Source organism: Pongo abelii, chromosome 13, assembly GCF_028885655.2.
Source record: "Pongo abelii isolate AG06213 chromosome 13, NHGRI_mPonAbe1-v2.0_pri, whole genome shotgun sequence".
NCBI lineage: Eukaryota > Metazoa > Chordata > Mammalia > Primates > Hominidae > Pongo > Pongo abelii.
Genome location: NC_071998.2, coordinates 53,628,770 through 53,654,028, shown reverse-complemented (window position 1 = coordinate 53,654,028; position 25,259 = coordinate 53,628,770). Strand labels below are relative to the sequence as shown.

The window sequence follows — 25,259 nt, the reverse complement described above, 5'->3', positions numbered from 1 at the left end:
ATAAAAACAGTCATTTAAAAATGACATTAGTCAAAGGGGCAAAAAAGATTAGAAATGCTTCTTGTGATTGACAGAACTTGCTTAACGTATTAGGGTTCTCTAGAAGGACAGAACTAATAGGATATGTATATGAGTTTATTAAGTATTAACTTAAAAGATCACAAGGTCCCACAATAGGCTGTTTGCAAGCTTGAGGAGCAAGGAGAGCCAGTTCAAGTCTCAAAACTGAAGAACTTGAAGTCTGATGTTCGAGGGCAGGAAGCGTCCAGCACAGGAGAAAGATGTAGGCTAGGAGGTTAGGCCAGTCTCTCCTTTTCATGTTTTTTTTCTGCCTGCTTTATATTTGCTGGCAGCTGATTAGATTGTGCCCACCCAGTGGTCTGCCTTTCCCAGTTGGCTGACTCAAATGTTAATCTCCTTTGGCAGCACCCTCACAGACACTCCCAGGATCAATACTTTGTATCCTTCAGTCCAATCAAGTTGACACTCAGTATTAACCATCACGCTTAACAAGTTTTTCTTTTTTTGAGACAGGGTCCCACTCTGTCACCCAGGCTGGGGTGCAGTGGCACAATCTCTGCTCACTGCAATCTCTGCCTCCTGGGCTCAACCCTTAGCCTCCTGAGTAGCTAGGACCACAGGTGCATGCCACCACACCTGGCTAATTTTTGTGGTTTTAGTAGAGATGGGGTTTCGCCATGTTGTCCAGGCTGATCTGGAACTCCTGAGTTCAAGCGATCTGCCCACCTTGGCCTCCCAAAGTGTTGGGATTACAGGTGTGAGCCACTGCACCCGGCCACTTAACAAGTTTTAATAACATTCTGGATGTCTGCATAGTGACAAATTGAGATACAGTTTTATAAAACTAGCATCATCCTGTTCATTCTAAATTGATCCATTTTAACTCAACAGTGTATTGTGGAGATCTTTCCAATTCATTGATTAAGATTCATTCATTCAATCCTTTTTTTCATTCATCAAGCACTCAGTCATCGGTCACTCACTGACTCAACATAATTACTCATCAGCTCATTTATTTTGTTAGTCACTCAATCATTTGATCAGTTATTCATTCTGTGACTCAGAGGGTCACAGCTCATTTGGTTGGTTCCTCTCTTAATTGGTCACTCGCTCACTCAGCTTTTTGGTTGGTTGGTCCATCAGTCAGTCACTCTCTCTCCCAGTGAATCACTCACCCACCTACTCAACAGATCAGTCAGTCTTTAAGCAATCTTTCATTAAATAAATTATTAATTATCAATTATTCAACAGATATTCAGTGTCCATATTGTGCTATGCAGAAAATATAGTACTAACGATATAATGCAAGCCAACATACATCATTTTTTAAAAACATTTATTTGATTTTTTTTTTGAGACGGAGTTTCGCTCTTCCACCCAGGCTGGAGTGAAGTGGTGCGATCTCGGCTCACTGCAACCTTCGCCCCCTCCCTGGGTTCAAGTGATTCTTCTGCCTCAGCCTCCCAGGTAGCTGGGATTATAGGCGCCCGCCACCACACCCGGCTAATTTTTGTATTTTTAGTAGAGACAGGATTTCACCATGTTGGCCAGGCTGATCTCAAACTCCTGACCTCAGGTAATCCACCCATCTTGGCCTCCCAAAGTGCTAGGATTACAGGCGTGAGCCCCCGTGCCTGGTGTACATAATTTTTAATATCTTTGTAGTATTCTGTTGGCTAAGTTGCCACAATTTATCAGACCTCTTTAATGTCATTAATTTTTTCCCAATATTATAGACTTATTTCATAGAATTATTAGATATGCATGCTACTACTCCTGTCCTTTTTCAAAGGACAGTTATTAGATATTCTTGTTTTTCTCATATCTTTGCCAACACTGGGTATTGGCATTCTTCTTGTTTACCAGTCAGCTAAGGAAGCTAAGGAAGAAACAATATCTCATTTTTATGTACTTTTCTCTGATTCTTAATTATGTTGACCATGTTTTCATTTCTTTTGTGAAATGCCTGTTTATGTTCATTTTCATATTAATTTGTGAGAGTTACTTGTATAAATATATTAAACCTTTGTAGTATATATTTTTTCTGTTTTTTTTTAAGTTTTGATTATAGTGTTTATAATATGCAGTCAAATTTACCCATCTTTTATTTCCTCTATCATTTTTTACTTAGATATTGGGTTTAGAAAGGAGGTATATAATGTGACAGAGTTTTTGGTATAGAAATAACCGACATAGTTAGATATAAAACATACCAAAGAAATAGTCGGAAATGTCCAATTTCGAATGTGTAAGGGGACCAGTAAGAAAAGCATGAAGAACAGCTAACAGCAGTAATTTTTAAAAGGGTATTTACAAACACTTGAAAATGTTTATATAGTTTAAAGGAATGATTAAAATATAAAGAGAAGCATAACATAAAAATGAAATAAAGGCATATATATAGTCATTGTGTAGATGGTTTTCTAGTAACAGTTATACCAACTTTGAAATGATTTTTAGGCTTTGTTATGCCAACTTTTAGGAGTTTTGTTTTTAAACTTTTTGAGCTTATGTTTCATCATGGCCAATTTTTATAAATTTTCCATATATGCTCAAAACATTTTTTTAGTGGAAGGTTTTAATATGTCCGTAATTTCTCTGGTGGCTTAAAAATAATTAGTTTGTGGAACTCTTTGTGTATTGGAGATACCATTTTCTTGTTTGATATATTTGTGTATGTATTATGTAAGAACTGGATAAAGGAGGTGATTGGGATATGTATAAATATCAGGTAAGAACTTGATAAGGTATTGGTTGGTTTGCATATGAAAAGTTGCCCTCACTGTCAGGTTCTTTCCTGTTTCTAGGAATTGGCTAGCCCTGGAAGGACTGCCCCTTCCAGGGTCAGCAAATTCCCAAGATGTCAAAGCATCAAAAATACAGAATAAAAAGACATGCTTAGTACAGTATGTAGAAATACAATTGGTTTTGTTTATTTTGTGATGTATCCTGTGATACTGGTAAATTCATTTATAAGTTCTAGTAATTTTTTGGTAGAATCCTCAGCATTTTTGATACATACAATCATGTCTGCAAATAAAAAGTTTCATTTCTTTCTTTTCAATCTCTATGTCTTTTATTTCATTTTCTTACCAAATTGCATTAGGTAGAACCTCCAGTGTCGTATAGAAATGGTGGTGGTGAGCGTCCTTTCCTTGTTCCTGATTTTATGGAGAAAGCATTCAATATGTAATCATTAAGTAATGGAAGGTTGTTTGTAGATGATCTTTATTTTATTGAGGAAATTCCCTTCTTTTTCTAATTTATTTCCAGAAATTTTATCATGAATTGGTGTTGACTTTTGTCAAATGCTTTTCCTGCAACAATTGAGATGATCTTATGGTTTTCCTCCATTATTCTGTTAATGAGGTAAATTACATTGATTCATTTTCAAATGTCAAAGCAACCAGTATTACTGGAATAAAACCCACTTGGTGATGATGTTCTGACCTTTTTGTATGCTCCTGGTTCTATGTTCTATTATTTTGTTATGTTCATGAGAAACATTTGCCTGTAATTTTTTTTTTTGTGATATGCTTTTGCCAGGTTTTGGTATTAGGATAATTGTGGCCACATAAAATGATTTGGAAATTATTTCTGCCCCTCTGTTTTCTGTAAGACTTTGTACAGAATCGGTACTATTTTTTCCTTAAATAGTTGACAGACTTTCCCAGGGAAGCCACTTTGGCCAAGAGTTTTCTTTGTGGGTATGTTTTTAATGAAGAATTCCATTCATTGAAGAGATATGATACTATTCAAGGTTTCTGTTTCTTCCTATGTCAGTTTTGGTAATTTTTGTCTTTCAAGGAATTTGTTCATCAAATCTAACTTGTTAAAGTCATTGGCATGAGGTTGCTCCTATCCTTTTATATCCACTTGCTGTTTATAAAATCTGTAGTGATGTCCTGCTTTTATTTCTGTTATTGGTGATATGTGTTCTTTTCTGTTTGTAAATTGATCATCTTAGAGGTTTATCAACTTTCAAAATCTTTTCTAAAAACAAAGTTTTGGTTTTATTGATTTTCTTTATTGTTTTATATATTATTAATTTTTATTCTTTATTCTTTCTTCATTCTCTGGTTTTGTTTTCGAGCTACCTAGGAAGCTTACATAATTAATTTCATATCTTTCTTCTTTTCCAACATAAGCATTTATAGCTATACATTCTCTCTAACCACTATTTTGGCTGTATTCCCCCAAATTTTATTGTTTCTTTATTATCATTCAGGTGAAAATAATTTCTGATTTCCCTTTTGATTTCTTCCTTGAACCTGGGATTATTTAGAACTATGTTAATTTTGCAATACTGGGAGATTTTCTAGATAGTTTTTTGATATTTATTTCTAATTCAGTTTTGCTATGGCCGAGAATATAATTCATGTGAATTCAGTCTTTTCAGATTTATTGAGAATTGGTTTATGGACCAACTATGGTATAACTTAGTGAATGTTCTGTGAGCACTTGAAAAGGATGTATGTTCTGCAGTTGTTGGGCATTGTGTTCTGTAAATGTCAGTTAATTTAGTTGGTTGATGTTTAGGTCTTCATTATTTTTACTGATTAAAAAAAATTTTTTGTTAATTCCTGACAAATGAGTATTGAAATTTTTAGTTTAATAGTTGTTTTATTTCCCTCTTTACATTTTTGCTTCATGTAATTGGAAACTATTATTGTGTGCATATGTATTTAAGAAGTCTAATTTATAAATCTTTTATGATTAGTGTTTTTATGTCCTGCTTACAAGAGGTCACATTGGTCTGTTTTCCATCTTAAATTAATATTTGTGTATGGTATGAAGTAGATAGAAGTTAAGGTTATTTTTTGCCCCATATGAATAGCCAATTGACTAAGCCACATGTTTTGAAATGACCAATATTTCTTCACTGAAATGCAATAGCACATCTGTTCCAAATTAGGTAACTGTATGTGAGTATATTTTTTTGGACTCTATTCTGTTCCATTTGTCTATTTGTTCATTTTTGTGCTAATACCAATCTGCTTGTTCTATCTTTATGATAAATCTTGATGTCTGATAATATAAATCTTAAGTTTGCTCTTCAAGATTGTTTTGGCTATTGTAAATCCTTTGTTTTTCATAGACTTTAGGATTAACTTGTAAATTTCCACAAAAACTGCTAGGATTTTAATCGGAAGTTTGTTGAATCTATAGATTAATTTGGAAAAGAACTGACATCTGAACCATACTGAGTTTTTCTATATTCATATATCAGCATGGTCTATCCCTCTCTTATTTAGCTTGCATTTATTTTTTGTAGAAATGTTTTACAGTTTTTATTGCACAGTTTTTACAGATATTTCAATAGATGTATTCCTAAGTATTTGATTTTTTGTTACTATTGTAAATGATACTATTTTTAAATGTTCATTTAAAAAATTGTTTGCTTCTGATATACAGAAATACAGTTGATTTTTATATATTGGTCTTGCATCTTGTGACTTTGCTAAATTCACTCAGTGATTGGCATATTCTTTTAAATTTCCTACATAGACATGTCCTCTATGAATACTGACAATTTTACTTATCCTTTCTAATCATCATACCTTTTATTTAGTTTTCTTGCCTTATTGCACTAGCCACAATTTCCACTATGGTGTTGAATAGAAATCATGATTTTAGACATGCTTGTTAAGTTTTTGAACTCTAGAAGAACAAGATCAATATTTTACCATTAAGTATATTGAGATTTTTTACTGTTACCCTTTATCAGAGTGAGGAAGTTTGCTTTTATTCCTAGTTTGAGATTTTAAAATCATGAACATTGGTTAAATTTTATTAGAAGTAGTTTCTGTATCTATTGAAATGATCATATGGTGTGTTTTCTCATTGTTCTAATACTGTGATAAAATATATTGACTATTTAAACATTTTTTTCTAAATTACATAAAAATTGTATATATGGTGTACAACATGACATTTTGTTATATGTATACATTGCAGAATGGCAAAATCAGTCTAACATATGTATCACCTCACATACTTATTTTTTTGTGGTGAGAACACTTAAAATCTACTCTTAGCAATTTTGAAGTATACGATATATTGTTATTAGTAGTAATCACCATGATGTACAATGGATCTCTTCAGTTTACTCCTCCTATCTAACAGAAATTTCGTTATCCTTTGACCAACATCTCTCATTCCTCCTAATGGGACCCTCAGCCTCTGGTAACTGCTATTCTACTTACTCTCTGCTTCTGTGATTTCTACTTTTTTAGATTCTATGGATCAGTGAGATCATACAGTTTTGTCTTTCTGTGCCTAGCTTTATTTCACTTAATATAATGTCTTCCAGGTTCATCCATGTTGTTGTAAATGACAGGATTTTCTTCTCTTTTTAAGGCTGAATTATATTCCATTGTGTACATATGCTGTATTTTCTTTATCAGTTCATCTGTTGATGGACACTTAGGTTGATTCTTTATCTTGGCTATTATGAATAATGCTGCAATGAGCATGGGAGTGTAGACATTGCTTTGACATATTATTTTTAGTTCCAATACCCAGAATTGGGATTGCTAAATCATATGGTCGTTCAATTTTTAATTTTTTGAGGAACCTCCGTTCATTTTCCATAGTGACTGTACAAATTTACATTTTCCCACCAAGAGTATACAAGAGTTTCTTTTTCTCCACACACTCACCAGTGCTTGTTATCCTTACATCTTTTTGATAAGACTCATTCTAACAGGCATGAGGTGAGATCTCATTGTGGTTTTAATTTGCATTTAGTGATGTTGAACATTTTTTCATGAACATGTTGGCCATTTACATATTGTCTTTTTTTTTTTTTTTTTGAGACAAAGTCTTGCTCTGTTGCCTAGGCTGGAGTGCAGTGGTGTGATCATAGCTCACTGCAGCCTCGACCTCCCAAGCTCAAGTGATCCTCCTCCTTCAGCCTCCTGAGTAGCTGGGACTGCAGGCATGTGCCAGCATGCCTGGCTAATTTTTTTTTTTTTTTTTTTTTTAAGATACAGGGTCTCAGTATGTTGCCCAGGCTGGTCTTGAACTCCTGGTCTCAAGTAATCCTCCCACCTTGGCCTCCCAAAGTTTTGGGATTACAGGGTTGAGCCACTGCACCCAGCCTGTATTGTCCTTTGAGGAATATCTGTTCCGGTCCTTTGCCCATTTTTAAATCAGGGTATTTGTTTTCTTGCTTTTGAGTTGTTTGCATTTCTTATCTATTTTGGATATTAACTCCTTATCATATGGATGGCTTGAAAATATTTTCTCCTGTTTTATAGGTTGTCCCTTCACTCTGTTAATTGTTTCCCTTGCTGTGTACAAGTTTTTAAATCTGGTATAATGATTGATTTTTAAATGTTAACTTTGCATTCCTGGGGGTAAATTCATTTGGTCAAGACGTATTCTTTTAAAGTATTATTGGATTTAATTTGCTAGGATTTTTTTTAGCATTTTTTCCCAAATATGTTTATGAGAGAGATTCCAGTGTAATTTTTTTCCTTTTCATGTCTTTACATATTTTGGTATCATGTTTATACTCTCCTCTTAAGAATGTGGGGAAGTGTTTTTTATTTTCTATTTCCTGAGAGAGTTTGTATAAGCTCAGTGTTTCTTCCTCAGACATTTGGAAAAATTTACCAGCAAAGTCACTGGGCATTAAATTTTCTATGTGGAAAAGTTTTAAATGATATATTCAATTTTTAAATTACTGTATTCGTTTGTTCTATATTGCTATAAAGAGCTATCTGAGACTGGGTAGTTTTTAAAGAAAAGGTGTTTAATTGACTCACAGTTCCGTAGGCTGTACACAAGGCATGGCTGGGAAGGCCTCAGAAAATTTACAATCATGGTAGAAGGTGAAGGGGAAGCAAGTACATCTTCATACAGCAACAGGAAAGAGAGAGCAAAGGATGACATGCTGCAAAAATTTAAATAACCAGATCTCATGCAAACTCACTCACTATCATGAGACTAGCAAAGGGGAAATCCACCCCATGACCCAGTCACCTCTCACCAGGCCACTCCTCTAACATTGAAGATCATAATTCAACATGAGATTTGGGTAGGGACACAGAACCAAACCATATCAATTATATATAGAATTATTCAAATTTTATATTTCTTCTTGTGCTAGTTTAGGTAAATTGTTTTAAAAGAAACTTCACTTGTTTTTAAATTGGAGAATATTCCTGTTGTCTTTTATATGTTTCAATATTGTAAGCTCTGGTAATAATGTCTACTTTTTAATTCCCGATATTGATAATTTATGTTTTATCTTCTTTTTTTCTTGATCAGTCTTTCTAGTGTTTTATCAGTTTTAATGCTTTTAAAAAGCCAACTTTTTACTTTGCTTTTCTTTATTTTCTTTTTATTTTTCTCTGATTTCTGCTCTTAAGTATTTTCATTTTTATGGTTTTTGGCTTAATTTGTTGTTCCATTCACAACTTCTTGAAATGAAAATTTATTTAATAACGTTGTTCAGCCTTTCTTCTCGTCTCATGTATGAATTTAAGATTATGAATATCTTAGTATACACTTTTACTGCATTTTACTCATTTTCATTATTGATTCAAAGTATTTTTAAAGTTATTCTTTGTACCATGGGTTCTATGAAAGTATATTGATTAATTTACAAATATATGCGGGTTTCTAGTTATTTTTCTGTATATGCTGTGATACTTTTGTCATTGGTTATATTTTCCATAAGATATTTTTAATTTAGGTGCCATTGGCAAATTTCCATTAATTCAAATGCAGAACTTCACATTTTTCAATGCATACATGAGTTTTTTTTGTTGAGGTATTAAGAATAGCATAAATTTATAAAATATTAAGTAATCATTGAATGCAAAATTTGTCCAATTTTGCAACTTAATATACTTTTTATTAGGTTGACGCTAAAGTAATTGCATTTTTACTCATACTTTAATGGCAAAAACCACAATTACTTTTGCACCAGTCTAATAATGAAAATTATTATTATATTGTCTTTTTTTTTTTTTTGGAGTGGAGTCTCACTCTGTCACCCAGGCTGAACTGCAGTGGTGTGATATCTGAGCCTTGGCTCATTGCAGTCTCCGCCTCCCAGGTTCAAGCAATTCTCCTACCTCAGCCTCCCAAGTAGCTGGGATTACAGGCATGTGCCACCACGCCTGGCTAATTTTTGTATTTTCAGTAGAGAACAGGGTCTCACTACATTGGCCTGGCTGGCCTGGAATTCCTGACCTCAAATGATCCACCCGCCTCGGCCTCCCAAAGTGCTGGGATTACAGGCATGAGCCACCGCGCCTGGCCCTAATAATGAGAATTCTTATCAAACTGTTTACACAGAATAAAATGAGTGGGTAATGGTGAAGCTGAGTTTCACATTTTTATGTGATATTCTTCAGTGTTGCTATTTGTTCAGTACTTTTAAGAATTATATAAATTTTTTATGGTCTATACATTAAGTCAATATTATGGGTCCCAAATATATAAAACGTTTGCTTGTTCCATTGTTTATGTTTTGAATACAAATTATATTTTGTATGATTTCATTAAGAATTTGTTGAGAATTTTATGGCCTAACATGTGGTCTACTTTCTAAAATATTCCAGCTTCATTTGAAAAGGATATGCATTCTTCAGTTGTTAGGTGTTTGCTTTTGATTGCTTGTATTTCTGAGTCAAATGTAGGAAGTGGAGATTAAGAAAAGGGCTGGCAGTTTTGGTGATTGAGGAGGAGAAAGTATGAGATAGTTGTCTTGGATAGTGGGAGAGTAAATGTTCTAAAGAAATATAAAATGATAGTTGAGCTGCACTAAGGGCCCATTTGAGTATAAATCTAAAGAGGGACCAATCTGAATGCATGTGTTTTCATCAGTGATTTTTTATATGTGTGGGTAGAAGCTCTGAGTAGACAGAGATAAATTGAACTCTTTTAGAGTTTGTTATCTTTGGTGTTTGGACCCTTTGCTTTGATTTGTGTCAGTACAGTTTTTAAAAAATTAAATGTTATCTCCTCTCAGCAGATCTTTTTAACATGAACCCAGGCATCTTTAACACCAATAACATTTCTTCTATTATTTTTCTTCCCTGTGTTCTCATTCGTCCTCCATCTAGAGCTTCTCTTTAGAACTGTACTCCCTGGATTGATCCTCTTATTTCTTACTTTTATGCTCATCACATTTTTTTCTTTCTGTCTGTCTCTTTCTCTTTCTGAGTCTAGGAACTGGGAGTTTGTCTTGACTGTCTTCCAAATTATGAGTTTGGTCCTTTGAGTCGTATTATTCAACTCTTTCACTGAATTGTCGTCTATCTCTTTTTCTTTAATGTATAGAGAATTTATTATGCACAGCCACTTGCAAACTTTAACAAGTATGATTAGAGCAGCATTTTCTATAACAGCAACACATAAGTTGGAACAACACAAATCTTAAAATAACTGGAATGGATGAGCAAATTGGGTGGTCCGAGGCTCAGACATCAGCAGGTGTTAAACACCTGTGGGAAAGGAAAGAGAGAACGATCCATTTATTTATTTCTATAGGAAATGCAAAAGAGGCAAAATTAAGAAAAATACTGCTTCATGATAAAGAATAAAGCCATGAAGAATATCCACAAAATTGCGTATAGTGGGTACATCTGATACAGAATGGAAACAGCCAGGATAGCGCAGCACAGGAACACTATGAAATGCCCAGGCTCTCTCCATTACTAGTCAGGATTTTTTTTTTTTAATTTTGTAAACTTTTTTTATTCTCTGCTCCTTTTCATAATCTAGTGATGCTTTACGTTTTCAAAATATTATTAAATCTCTCTGAGAATACCAAGAAAGATTTTAAACCAAGTTCTCTTCCCTGCATTATCTGTTTCTTCTGGGGTCAGTTGTTTTCTGGTCTATTTTGGTCTTACTCTTTTATTCCTACCACCCCTGCCCCATCCCCATCCTAACTATACTAATCCTTGATAATCATTGCATATTTATGCTTTTTATGTGTGTGCAGACAACTGTTTTTATGCTTATAGATGCCTTCTTCTGTGTATTTTTTTTTCTTCAGTTAAATTTTTTTTTTTTTTTGCAGTCACAGTCTTGCTCTGTTGCCCAGGCTGGAGTGAAGTGGCGCCATCCTAGCTCACTGCAGGCTCAAACTCGTAAGCTTAAGCCATCCTCCCACCTCAGCCCCCCAAGTAGCTAGTACTACAGGTGCACACTACACGCTGGCTAATTTTTAGATTTCTTTTTTGTAGAGACAGGGTCTCGCAATGTTGCCGGGGCTAGTCTTGAACTCTAGGCTCGAGCGATCCTCTCACCTTGGACTTCCAAATTGCTGGGATTGGAGGCGTGAGCCATCACACCTAGCCTATGTATGTTTTAAATAGAGTCTATTTCCTCTACTCTGTCATTCTAATCCTATTTACTTTTGATCTTCCTGGAATTACTTTAAATTTCTGATTTGCTGATAGCACCTTTTATTATTTGTCAGAGCTGCCATGAATTCGTTTATATAAACTTTTAATTTTACTCCTTTTAGCTACTGTTGTTACCTGTTTTACTTTTATCTCTGTTTTAAGCCCTACCATACACCGTTATTATTCATGCTTTAAACAATTGTCAATTGTCTTTTTTTTTTTTTAGATGGAGTCTCGCTCTGTCACCCAGGCTGGAGTGCAGTAGCATGACCTCCGTTGCAACCTCTGCCTCCGGGGTTCAAGCAATTCTCCTGCCTCAGCCTCCCATGTAGCTGGGATTACAGGCGTGTACCACCATGCCCGGCTAATTTTTATATTTTTAGTACAGACAGGGTTTCACCATGTTGGCCAGGTTGGTCTCGAACTCCTGACCTCAGGTGATCCACCCGCCTCAGCCTCCCAAATGCTGGGATTACAGGCGTGGGCCACCACGCCTGGCTGTCAATTGTCTTTTAGTACATTTAATAAATGGAAGAAGAATAATATTATAATTACTCACATATTTACTATTTTTGAGCTCTTCATTCCTTTCTGTAAACCTGAGTTTACATGTAATATTTCCTTTAATCCAAATGATTTTCTTTACCAGTTCTTATAGTGTGAGTTTGTTGGTGATGTACTCTCTCAGCATCCATTTATCTGAAAACATATTTGTTTTGCCTTGAATTTTGAAAATTCTTATTTTTTATAATACAACAGATCCAGTAGTATGAGAATTATTTTTCAGGATTGTAGAATTCTAGGTTGACAGCTTTCCCCGTCTCCCTACCAGTACTTTATCTTCTGGCCTTCATTACTTCTGAAGGGATGTCAGTTCTATTTCTTGTCTTGGTTCTCCTGTATGTATGTGACTGCTCTTAAGATTATCTTTTTGTCTTCGGTTTTTAGCAGTTTGGCTATAATGTGACTAAGTATGGATTTATATAGATTGGATTCAGATGAGCTTTTTGGATCGGTGGTTTGATTTTTTTAAACAAACTTGGAAAACATTTAGCCAGTAATTTTTCAAGTATTTCCTCTGTTCCACTTATATGTATCAGACTTTGTTACTCTTGTTGTTGTTCAGTGGTGTGATCACGGCTTTCTGCAGCCTCAAACTCCTGAGCGCAAGTAATCCTCCTACCTCAGCCTCCCAGGTAGCTGGGACTACGGGCACAGAGCACCATGCCCAGCTAATTAAAAAAATTTTTTTTGGTAGAGATGGGGTCTTGCTATGTTGCCAGGGCTAGTCTTGAACTCCTGGACTCAAGCAATCCTCCTGCCTTGGCCTCCCAAAATGTTGGGATTAAAGGCACGAGCCATGACTCCTGGCCTAGATTTCTTGATATTGTAGAGTTTACATATGGCTTCTTTATCTTCATGCATTATATTGATTTTTTACTGTAACTTCTATTACATATGTATCATAGTAAACAAAGTCTTTAAAATAAATTCTAATATTTGGGTCTGCTGTGGGTCCATTTCTATCATATATATTCTTCTTTTCATGTTTAATAAGTTTCAACTGACTATTGTACATTGTGGGTGATACAGTGTAGAAACTCCGGATGGTGTGGATTTCAATCTTTCTCTGAAGTAATGAGTTTTGTTCTAGCAGGCAGTTAAATTTACTAGCAGATCAACTTGATCCTGTGGAGGCTTGGTTTTAGGCTTTGTTGGGACAGGTCTATTTCAGTTTTGCCATTAGTTCTGGAAAGTGGCTCTTATTCTTCAAGTGTGGCTTTTCTGGCGTTTCGGTGGAAAGCCTGAGATATTTACCAGTTCCTCTAACACTAAATCCTGACTCTCCAGGACCAGATAGCTGTTGAAATCTCTTCCCAGTTCTTTCAGATTTCTAGCTATTGCCTCTCCCTGGGCTTCGATTTTCATCCTATGGATGGGAATTCAGGAGTCAGGCCCCACTGACTCCCATTTTCCTGAGATTTCTGCCCTCAATTTTTAGCTTTTCTAGCAGCTCCAAACTTCATTCTCTGATAATTTCACCCAGTAAGACTGCAGCTTTTTACAAGAGCTCTGTCCCCTCCTCTGGCCCCTGCCTGTACACAACAGACTCTGTATGTAGTTGTCTCAGGATGGAAGAAGAGTAAGTATGGGCCTCATTCAGTGTATTCCCCTTCTTTCAAGGGTCATATCCCCCCTGATTTGTATCTGCTTTTGTTTCCTTGACAATGCCTTCAAATGGTGTTTTTATAAATATATATTTTTAAAAAGTTTATAATTGTCATCATCGGGAACATTAGTGTAGTATAAACTACTCTCTCATTATCAAAAATCTATATGTTAAAAATTACTTAAAATTGTTGTTATTTATCATTTCCTTGGTGTTTGGGGCAGAAGGGAATGCACATGATTTTTATGAACTTCTCATTAAGGGAGGCAACCCAGCCTTGGTCTGGAGATCCTGAAATTATACCGTATGTATAATAAAATAATTATTTTGTTATTTTTATGAGCATAGCATTAATAAATTAAATATTTAGTAAGACTTGTATCTCAGGATTTTTCTGCCTGCTAAGAATAGATCGTTTGACAAGGCAGATGAGGTTCTTTGTTGAGTTATAAGGTATTGAAGCCTATAATTTAGTAGTGGAAAGAGCACATAGCAAGAGTTGTATGATGAGGTTGGAGAGGTAGGCAGCAAACAGATAATGGAATTTTAGTCTAAACATTCGTAAAATATGAGGGTGGCTCCTGTGTGGAGATTAGGTTATTGGGAGGCAAAGTAGACTTAGGGAAAATAGTTAGGAGGACATTGCAGTAGTTCAGGAGAGAAATAATAGCTGTTTAGTGTATGATGGTAGTTGTGGAAAAAAAAGCCAATGGATGGATTTGAAATATAGTTTGGAAGTAAAACTATCAGTACATATTGATGGATTGGATATAGGGGTGAAAGAAAGAAGAATAAAGGTTGACCAAATTCTTTATTATCTCAAAAGTATGAAAGCTTGTTAGGACCTCTTTTCTGTTTGTATTTTCTTTCTTGCTCAATAAGAAAACAACCCAAAGCACTTTTTTCTAATAACTTATATCTTCTTCTTTTGTGATAAAACAATATGAGTGGTCTTTAGAGTACAATACAAAATTCTTTTACATTTCACCTCACCATATTTAGGTTTACCAAAGTAGTATAAGAATAATTGTAGGAAAAACATAGTATATCTACTTGGACTATAAAATTTTGGTATACTAAAAAAGGTAAATCAAAATGGTTATATCTTGCAATAGAATGCAGAATCACATGGATATTAAAGGTAAACATTTAAATGTATTTTATATTCTTGGCTTCTTCTTCAGACCACTCCATTGCCTTTTGGGACATTTCTGTGGAAAAGTTGAGAAGCACTGACCTATCTTCCAATCCAGCCAAACTTGTCTCTACTTTGTTCCAGGAACATGCTGTGTACATTCCTCTTTCCATGTTTTGCGTGCTTTTCTCCCTGCCAATAATGTCCTGTTTTTCATTACTTGTCAAAATTCTATTTTCCTTTTAAGGTCCAGCGTTATGTTTTAATTGTTGTGTGAAACTTCTAAAACCTTTCTTTGTTTTAAGTAATTATGATCATTTTCTTCTTGTCATTTTGTAACACTTAATTTTTAAAATTTATTTTGTACTTAGATGATGTATAATTTACTATAAATCATAGATTTTTAAGAGTTGGGAGGAACAGTGGAAATTTAATTAAGTAATTTTATTATACAAGTGAGGAAGCTGAGATTCATTTGTCATGTAACTAGTTTGCAATAAGAAAGGATGAAACTTATTTTTAGGTCTCTTGGCTCCCAGGTTAGTAATTTTTCTAATCTACTGCATTACTTCTTCATGTATATTTATTGATCTGAAAAGTTGTGTCTCTTAGAATTATGTAGTATATGAGTAAAGTTTGAAAATATGAACTTTTAAAATGTGATATTTGAGGTACTGGTTTTCGAGTGTATGTGTACAGTTGATTAAAATTTATTATAACTTGTATTTACTTTCTCTTTTTTTTTTTTTTTGGCAGAGACAGGTTCTCACTATGTTGCCCAGGCTGGACTTGAATTCTTGAGCTAAAGTGATACTCTCACCTTGGCTTCCCAGAGTGCTGGGATTACAGGTGTGAGCCACTGTACCCAGCCTCTTATTTACTCTTTATTCAACAGATTTATTAATCAACACATGTTGATGAGACTTAATTACAGCTTTTATATACTCTTCATTTATTCAACAACTTTCATGTGTCAGAGAGTATCCTAGGCACTGAGTGCAGCAGTAAATAATACATTAAGGTTCTTACCTTCAAGAAACTTTCATTCTAGTGGTACAAGACAATGAGCAAAATCATAATCTAATCTATGGTGGGAAAATATCAGAACAGCTGTGGCCACTTGAGTGGTCGGAGCAGGGACTGATGGAGAAGGAGCATGGAATAACTTTCTGGGATGCTGATAATTTCTTTTTTTTATTTTTTATTTTTTTTATTTTTCACCTGAATACATTTTTATTAATAACTTTTTATTGCATTAGACATAGACAGGTAAAAAGGAATCATTTTCTATTTGATTTTTCACCTCGAATAGCTTGCTTGTTATGTATTCTTTTTTTTCCTAATTTATATTTTCTTTTTATTTTATTTTATTTTATTATTATTATACTTTAGGTTTTAGGGTACATGTACGCAATGTGCAGGTTAGTTACATATGCATACATGTGCCATGCTGGTGCGCTGCACCCACCAACCTGTCATCCAGCATTAGGTATATCTCCCAATGCTATCCCTCCCCCCTCCCCCCTCCCCACAACTGATAGACTGGATTAAGAAAATGTGGCACATATACACCGTGGAATACTATGCAGCCATAAAAAATGATAGTTAATGTCCTTTGTAGGGACATGGATGAAACTGGAAATCATCATTCTCAGTAAACTATCGCAAGAACAAAAAACCAAACACCGCATATTCTCACTCATAGGTGGGAATTGAACAATGAGAACACATGGACACAGGAGGGGGAACATCGCACTCTGGGATGCTGATAATTTCTCAGGGCTTTGGGTTACATAGGTATATGCAGTGTCCAAAGTTATTGACTGGTACACTTAAGATTTGTGCATTTGATTGTATTTAGGAGGGGAAAATCATGTAAAAGTAGAATAGATGTAACTTACATGAGAGTTATAAAGGACAATATGTTAAACACCCGTGAAACTACCACCCACCCCAGGAACTAGAATGTTGCCAGCAATTTGCACCTACATATGTGTTTCTCCCTAGCTGTCCTCCTGTCTATCTTGCAGAAGTAACCATTGTGTATTGTATTTTGGGATTAACATTTCCTTGATTTTTGATTTTTTTTTTTTTTTGCGGGGGCGGGGGGAGATTTGTTTAACACATGTATATACCTAAACAATGTATTATTCAGTTTTGCTTGTTTTTGAAATTTAGAAAAACGGTATTTTACAGCTTATAGTTTTCTATAATTTACTGCTTTTGCAACATTGTATTTTTAAGATTTATCCATGTTGCATAAAGCTATAGTTCATTTATTTTAACAACTGAGGAACAGATTCTATAGTATAAATGCACAAAAGTATTTACCTATTTTCCTGATAGTTTGGGTTGTTTGCAGTTTTTGCCATTGGAAGCTGAGGCGCAATGAATATTCTTGTAATGGGTCTCTTGGTGTAAATATGCATGAAGTTTGTAACTAGATGTAGAATTGTAGCAGTTCTCAGAACGTGGTCTCTAGAGGATGCCTGGGTATCCTAAAAACCTATTCAAGGGTTTAATGAAATTAACATGATTTTCATAATAATGCCAAGATGTTAAATGTCTTTTTCATTGAGTTGACATATGCACAAATGGTACAGAAATAATAGTGAGTTAAACTGCTGGCACCTTAGCACAAATCAAAGCAGTAATGCTAGTTGTAGTTGTGATCATTGTTTTTTTTTTTTTTTTTTTGAGACAAGGTCTCACTTTGTTACTCAGGTTGGAGTGCAGTGGCATGAGCACAATCACTGCTCACTGCGGCCTCGACCTCCGGGCTCAAGTGATCCTATTGTTTTCTTTCTCGCCATGTACTTCCAGGAAAAGAAAAAAGCCAATTCGAGTCACTTATTCTTTTGATTCTTTTTCGTAGAAAAGCATCAATGCATTTTCTAAATGATTGAATTCATTTAAATTCGGGAAACATTTACTGAGTGCCTATGGAATTCTGGGGTATGGGTGTATGTTTAAGGCAGTGTGATTTCCAGTTAACATCCTTTCTGTTCTAAACACATGATTGTGTCATATTAAAATATAAAAAGAGAAAAAAATATCCTGAATAAAAATAGATCAAGCTGTACATATATATAGATTATAAGTGCAAAATACTGAGTGTGGTTAAAGCCTATGCTATGCTTGCTGGGTTTCCTGTACAGAAGTAGGCATTGGAGACAGTTTTGCTCTTGTGGTACAACATGGATGACTAGAGGCAGGTCCAGGATGTTACTTTTACTGCCAGCCGTCGCTTCCCTCCAAATAGATTATTGGAAGGGGAACCTCCCGCCAAATGCTGCCTATTGCTATAGCTTTGGATAAGTTGCAAGCTTAGGAAGATGAGATGACATGATTTCGGAACTTCAGGATGAAGTGAAGTATCTCCTGCCTTGTGACTGACTGGATCTGCATCGTATCAGATACCTCCTCAAGGCAGGAATTTTAACCTGCTGTTATAAGACCTGGTTCTATATATGGATAGCCCAGGTAGGCTAAGTTGTGGCAGCCACAAATTGTTAGATGAGGAGGGAGACCACAGACTGTGTATGTGTGTGTGTTGAGGGCAAGGTGAGGTGAGGAATGGTGCAATGAGCCTGCAACCAAATTGCAAAATATATGAAGAAACATAGTGCTAAGAAAAATAGTCAACAAAATTAAAAATTGAAAAATGAATTTTTTCCCGATAAAATTTAAAAATGTAAGTAAACCTCAAATTGAAGTGTAACACACAAACAGGAAAGTATGCTACTCATAAATGCACAACTTAACAAATTTTCATAAAGTGAACACACCTTTGTTAACCACTACTTGGATCAAGAAATAGAGTATCACCTGAATTACTGGCAGGAGGCACCCCAGAGGTCTCCCTGTACCTCCTGCCAGTTATTCTCCATGCCCTCTCACTATCCCAACCCTGCCAAGCTAACCATTATCCTCACTTTTTTTTACCATGAGAAAGAAATGGAGGGATATGGAAGTGAGCTTGAGAGGCTTCCATGGTCAGTGAACAGTTCTGCTAAAATAATTTAGAGGGAATAACAAAGAAGTAGCATTTGACCGCATAGTAGCTGAGAATTTCCTAGAATAGAAAAAAGACATGAATCTTTAGATTAAAAGTATATAGTCATTTTTGATCAAGATAAAGAAGAATCTACATCAAAACCTTTCCAAAAATATTGCAGAACATTGCTGCTAATGCAAACAAGTTTTAAACTACTTGAGGGAAAGCCATGACATGTAGGAGTGATAGCAGACTTCATATTTATGTTAATAGATACCACAAAACAGTGCAGTAATATCTTTAAAGTTCTGGGGGAAGAAAATTATAAATAGGATTTTGAGAGTGAGGGCAACATATTTTTTTCAAAGACTACAACTTAAAAACCCACAGAGCCTCACTGAAAGGTCTACTAAAAGATACATTTCAGCAGGAAAAAGTGAGTCCAGAAGGAAGACCAAAAACAATGATGAGCACAAAACAATCCAAAGTCAGTGGTGAGCACAAGCTGATAAAATTCTAGCAAATTTACTCCTTAATGCTAAGAACTTCATTTTAATTAACTTTCTATCTTTTCAGAAAACCAACTCTTAAGATTTGTTAATCTTTTCCATCATTTTTATAGTTTCTATTTCATTTATTTCTGCTCTGAACTTCATTATTTCCTTCCTTCTGTTAACTTTGGGCTTTGTTCTTCTTTTTCTAGTTCCTTGAGGTGTAATGTAATGTTGTTTGACATCTTTCCTCCTTTTTGATGTAGGTATTTATTGCTATAAACTTCCCTCTTATAACTGCTTTTGCTGCATTTAATATCGACTATAATAAGATATGATGTAATAGATTTCAAGGAATTATGTATTTTTGAACAAATTAATTCTTTAAAGTTGCATATCCAGTTACAGTTGAACTTCAAAAATCTTGCAGTTTTATATCTGTTAAAGTAATTGCCAGGTTTTGTTGTTGTTGTTTTGATACATTAGAAGTTCTAGAATTGTTATATCCTCTTGATGAATTAATCCCTTTATCATTCTAGAATTACCTTGTCTTTTTACTGTTTGTGACTTAAAGTCGGTTGTATCTGATATACCTTTGCATGGCATATCTTTTTCTATCCCTTTACTTTCAGTCTATGTGTATCTTTAAAGGTGAGACGAGGTTTTGTAAGTGGCATATAGTTGGGTCATGTTTTTTAATCCATTTAGCCATTCTCTATCTTTTAAGTGGAAAGTTTAATCTGTTTACATTCAAGTTTATTCTTGATATGTGAAGGCTTATTCCTGTCATTTTATTAATTGATTTCTGGTTGTTTTGTAGGTCCTTTGTTCTTTTCTTCCTCTCATATTGTTTAGCATTGTGGTTTGTTGGTTTTTTATAGTGATAACATTTGAATCCTTTCTTGTCTGTGTGTTTGCTTTACCAGTGGGTTTGATACTTTTGTCATCTGTTTTTCATAATGGTAGTAGTTGTCCTTTTTGTTTGTTTGTTTCTTTCTTTTTTGAGGCAGGGTTTTGCTCTTGTTCTGTCCTCCAGGCTGGAGTGCAGTGGTGCGATCATGGCTCACCGCAGCCTCGACCTCCATGGTCTCAGGTGATCCTCCTGCCTCAGCCTCTCAGATAGCTGGGACTACAGAAACCTGCCACCATGCCTGGCTAATTCTTTTGTATTTTTCATAGAGATGGGGTTTTGCCATGTTGTCCAGGCTGCTCTTGAACTCCTGGGCTCAAGCAGTCTGCCTGCCTCAGCCTCCCAAAGTGCTAGGATTACAGGCCTGAGCCAGTGTGCCTGGCCTGACATTGTTATTTGACTTCCACATGTAGAACTCCCTCAAGCATTTCTTGTAGGTCTGGTCTAGTAGTGTTGAATTCCTCAGCTTTTGCTTGCCTCAGAAAAACTATTTTTCCTTTGCTTAATGAAGGATAATTTTGCTGGGTATGGTATCCTTGACTTGCAGGTTTTTTTCTTTCAGCACTTTTTATATATCGTTCCATTCTCTTCCTGGCCTGTAATGATTCTGCTGAGAAATCTGCTGTTAGTCTAATTGGAGCTTCCCTTAGAAGTGCCTAGACACTTTTTTCTTGCTGTTTTTAGAATTCTCTCTTTGTCTTTGACAAACTGTTGAAAGTTTGACTCTAATGTGTTGTGGAGAACCTGTTGGAATTTTGTCTTTTTGGGGATCTCTGAGCTTCTGTATCTGGATGTCTAAATCTCTTGCTATACTTGGGTAGTTTTCAGCTGTTATTTCATTAACCAGGTTTTCTGTTCCTTTTGTATTTTCATTGTCTTCTAGAATACTGAAAATTCTAATATTAGGTTGCTTTATGGTATCCCATATGTCATGCAGGCTTTGTTCATTCTTTTTTCTTTATTTTTGTCTAATGGGGTTATTTCAGAAGACCTGTCTTCAAGTTCAGAAATTCTTTCTTCTTAGATGCTCTAGAATGTATTTTTTATTTCATTAAATGAATTCTTCAGTTTCAGGGTTTCTTGTTTTCTTTTTAAATGATATCTCTCTCTTTGGTAAATTTCTCATTCATATCCTGAGTTGTTTTTCTGGTTTCTTTGTATTGTTTATCTGTATGCGTTTCTATCTCCCTGAGCTTCTTTAATATCATTATTTTTAATTCTTTTTCTGGCATTTCATGAAATTCTTTTGCATTGGAATCTTTTGGTAGAAAATTATTTTGATCTTTTGGAGATGTCATATTTCCTCATGTTCCCATGTTTCTTGTGTCCTTACTTCTTTGATATCTACACATCTGGTGTAATCATCACTTCCATTTTTTTGAATTTGCTTTCATAGGGTAGGACTTTTTCCTGAAGATTTGACTGGGGTGTTGGTTGGCCAGGGTACTTTGGGTTTGAATCTGGGTGCATGCAGTAGTGTACTCTCTGTAAGATTTTTTTTCCTTTGTAAACAGCATCAGTGGTGTCTGTGATTTCCTCAGTGGCGTAGTGTGTGGTTGTGGAGGCTATGGTGAACTTTTGCTGGGGATGGTGACACCAGCTGGACTGATCCTCAGTCCTCAGTTGTGGCAGCAGTTGGACAACCATGTCTGTACATTAGCCCCAGGGTGGCTTACATTAGTAATGGTGTTAGTGGGTCCAGGCAGTCCAATTTTTGGGTCTCCAGGTGACTTGTTTGGGTACCAGGAGTGGCAGTGATGGGCTGGGCAGCTGAGTGGGTCCACAGGCCCCTGGGCAGTGAGCATGGCATGGGTCATGTCAGTAGCAGTGGTAGGACAACCTCTGGCTCTCCAATTGCCTGTGCTTATGTCGGCGGTGACAGCGATAGGCTGGGTAGGCAAGTCCTAAAACCTGCAGGTGGCAAGTGTGAGTGGGAACCAGCTGTGGTGGTAGTGGCAGGTTGAGTGGGCCACCTCCTTAGACCCCCAGGTGGAATGCTCAGTTGACAGTGGGCGTGGACAAACTGGTGTAATCCCAAGGCCCCCAGATAACATGCTTGGGTACTTGGGAGTAGGGTGCTGAGCTGGGCAGGGTGAGAGTATCCTCAGGTCCTCCAGTGGTGTGAGCAGGTGCTGTTTGTGGTGGGCAGGAGCAGGAGGATTTCCAATTTCCTGGTGGAATCTTCAGGTGGGGGCAGCAGTGGCTATGCTGTGCCCTGATGCTGGGGAGGGTGCAGTTGCTCTCAGTGGGAGCAGTTGTAGGGAGTTGGCTGAGGAGTGTGTACTGCAGCTGCAGGTAGAGGCTGTAGATGTGATGAAGCTGTACTCAGGGTGCATGCAAATTTGCATTTTGACACCTAGCGGCAGCAGCCTGCAATGGTGGCAGCTGTAGGTGGTAGAGCTTGTCCTCAGGGCACATACAAATATATGGCAGCCCTTCTGCTGGGAGCAGTGAGGTTATTGCCAATGGCTTGTGCTTTTGTCCCATAGGCAGCAGCCAGCAATGGAGGTGACTGTTGGTGGAGGATGTCAGTGGGGCTCTAGGGGTGTGGATATGCAGGGGCTATTGGGTTCCAGGGTAGGACGCATTCTGGTGTGGGTTGGGCTTTAAAAATGGCACCGTGCTGTAGCTGCTTAGGACTCAGGGGTGTGTTGGACCAGCATAAGCTCCTTCTCTAAAGCAATGTCATTGTGCAGTCTCCAGGCAGCTCCCTATGTTACTCCCAGAGCCCATGAAAGTTGAGGGGCTCTCTTGTGTCTGGGATTGCAGGAGTTTGCAGTGAAAATGTGGGCCACTGGGAGTCTCTCACTTACTCTTTCCCCACATTGTGCAGGCTCTCTAGGCTTCTGGCTGATCCTGGCTGAGCAGGCTGCCCCGCTTCCCTCTCCTTCCTTGCTTTAGGTGTTTTCTATCACTTGTCTGTTGAATTTCAGTGTTCTCTCTTAGACGACCTATTCGAAGTGTGATTATCTACTCGCTATTTTGGTTCTTCTTTGTGGAGGAGGTGAGTACCAGATAACTCTAGTCAGCCTTCTGGACCCCTCTTCCCCCAATTTGAGATCTCTTCTTCTGTTGTCTGTAACTGAGTTTAATGCATGTTTGTTCATGTTAGGAATTTATATCATCGTCCTCAATTAGGTTGTTAACTGGAATTTTATAATCTTTGTCCACAGGAAGTTTAAAATGTATGATTTCTTGCATTGTGCTTTGTATGTAGTAGTACATGATATTAATCCAGTTAATGGATTTGACAGCCATTGCTGTCAAGGAGCAGTCCTTCTTTGTATATGAAGGGTGCCTTATCAATATTATTTCCATTTGTAACTTTATTTATTTATTTATTCATTTTTGAGACAGGGTCTTGCTGTGTCACCCAGACTGGAGTGCAGTGGAGTGCGGAGGTTTGCTGCAGCCTCATCCTCCCAGGTTCAAGCAATTCTTCTGCTCCACTCCCAGAGTAGCTAGGACTACAAGTGCGTGCTGCCACACCCAGCTAATTTGTTTTTTTTGTATGTTTTTGTAGAGACGAGGTTTCACCATGTTGCTGAGGCTTGTCTCCAACTTCTGGGCTCAAGCTATCTGCCTGCCTCGGCCCTGCAAAGTGCTAGGATTACAGGTGTGAGACACTGCGCCCAGCCCATTTGTAACTTTATTGTTTTCTCTTACAGGCAAATGTTCTGAAAAAGACTCTGCATGGGAATGGCCTGCCTTACGATGACAGAAATGGAGGGAACATCCACCTCTTCTATATATCAGAATGGTGATATTTCTGGAAATGCCAATTCTATGAAGCAAATAGATCCAGTTCTTCAGGTGTATCTTTACCATTCCCTTGGGAAATCTGAGGCAGATTATCTGACCTTTCCATCCGGGGAGTATGTTGCAGAAGAAATCTGTATTGCTGCTTCTAAAGCTTGTGGTAAGTATTAAAAAACAGCATTTTCCTTTTTATGCATGGATTATTGTTTTAATTATGCTATGCTAATAATAGGTACATGCATAATATATATTTTTATTTTTTTTAATGCTTGTATGGCTGGCATGTGTGTTTTCACATGCGTAGAAAATGCAAGTGTTACTGGAGTACAATTTATGGTGAATCTGCCTTGGGCTAGGTATCAAAACAAATTGATGCCCATAAATGTTTGCTGACTGTTCTTTATAATTACATATAAGGTGGTTAAAGAATCCTGTCATGGGCTATCTCATGACATAAGGTAATATTAAAGCTAGATCCTGAGAGCAACATGAAAGCAAAAAATTAATGTTTTGAAATATGTATTTGATTTAAAATCTTGATTAAAATGGTTGACAAACCATCACTTTCTTCTAGTTAGCTTCTGAAGACCTCTGCCAATCTTTCCTCATATATATTTCTTATATCTTTGGTGTATCTTGAAATCATTTTTACTCTTGAGACCTGATTATATCATCTATGGACCAAAACTATGAACCAGAGAACTCTTTCTGTAGAGCTAACACATTTCACTAGACCACTGAGGTTATTATAGAGCCTATTATCATGGTATCTCATTTTTAAATGTTCTTTTAATAGAAAGACTAGTTGATGCATAAGTTTTATTTTGAAGAATAGTAGTATGATTTTATTTGTAGAGGTAAATTAAATGTCTAATATAGTATTTATAAGAATGTTTGATTACATCAATTTATTCTCTTATTTAAGATCAGTATAGGTCAGAATAGCCATTAACTGTAAGTTGGAGGAAGCTAGGTACATTTCAAGTTCCTTCTAGCTATTTTGAAAAATACAATACATTGTTGTTAACTGTAGTCACTCTACACTTCTATCAAACATTTGAACTTGTTCCTGCTGTCTGTATTTTTGTGCCCATTAACCAACATCTCTTCATTTCCCCCTTCCCACCCATATAACCTTGCCAGTCTCTGCTACCAATCCATTCTACTGTCATGTGATCAACTTTTTAAGCTCCCACATATGAATGAGAACTTGTGATATTTGTCTTTCAGTTCCTGGCTTATTTCACTAGACATAATGACCTTCAGTTCCATCCGTGTTGCTGTGAATGACATGATTACATTCTTTTTTACAATGCCACTGGGCCCCAGGGGAGTACGCATTCTGTTGTGAGCTGGGCTTCAAAATGTCACCTTGCTGTAGCTGCTTAGGACTCAGGGGGAGTG

The 25,259-nt window shown here is 36.3% G+C and overlaps 1 protein-coding gene across 5 annotated transcripts in view; it reads left to right on the top strand.

Annotated features, from left to right (window-relative positions):
• Positions 1 to 25,259, top strand: part of JAK2 (Janus kinase 2) — a 143,938-nt gene that overhangs the window by 13,993 nt on the left and 104,686 nt on the right. For 4 of the 5 annotated variants that reach the window (NM_001132128.1, XM_054519394.2, XM_054519396.2 and 1 more), the window contains 1 exon segment: positions 23,765 to 24,015. In NM_001132128.1, coding sequence (NP_001125600.1) covers positions 23,790 to 24,015 — 226 coding nt within the window. In that variant the 5' untranslated portion in view covers positions 23,765 to 23,789. 5 annotated transcript variants of the gene reach the window in all.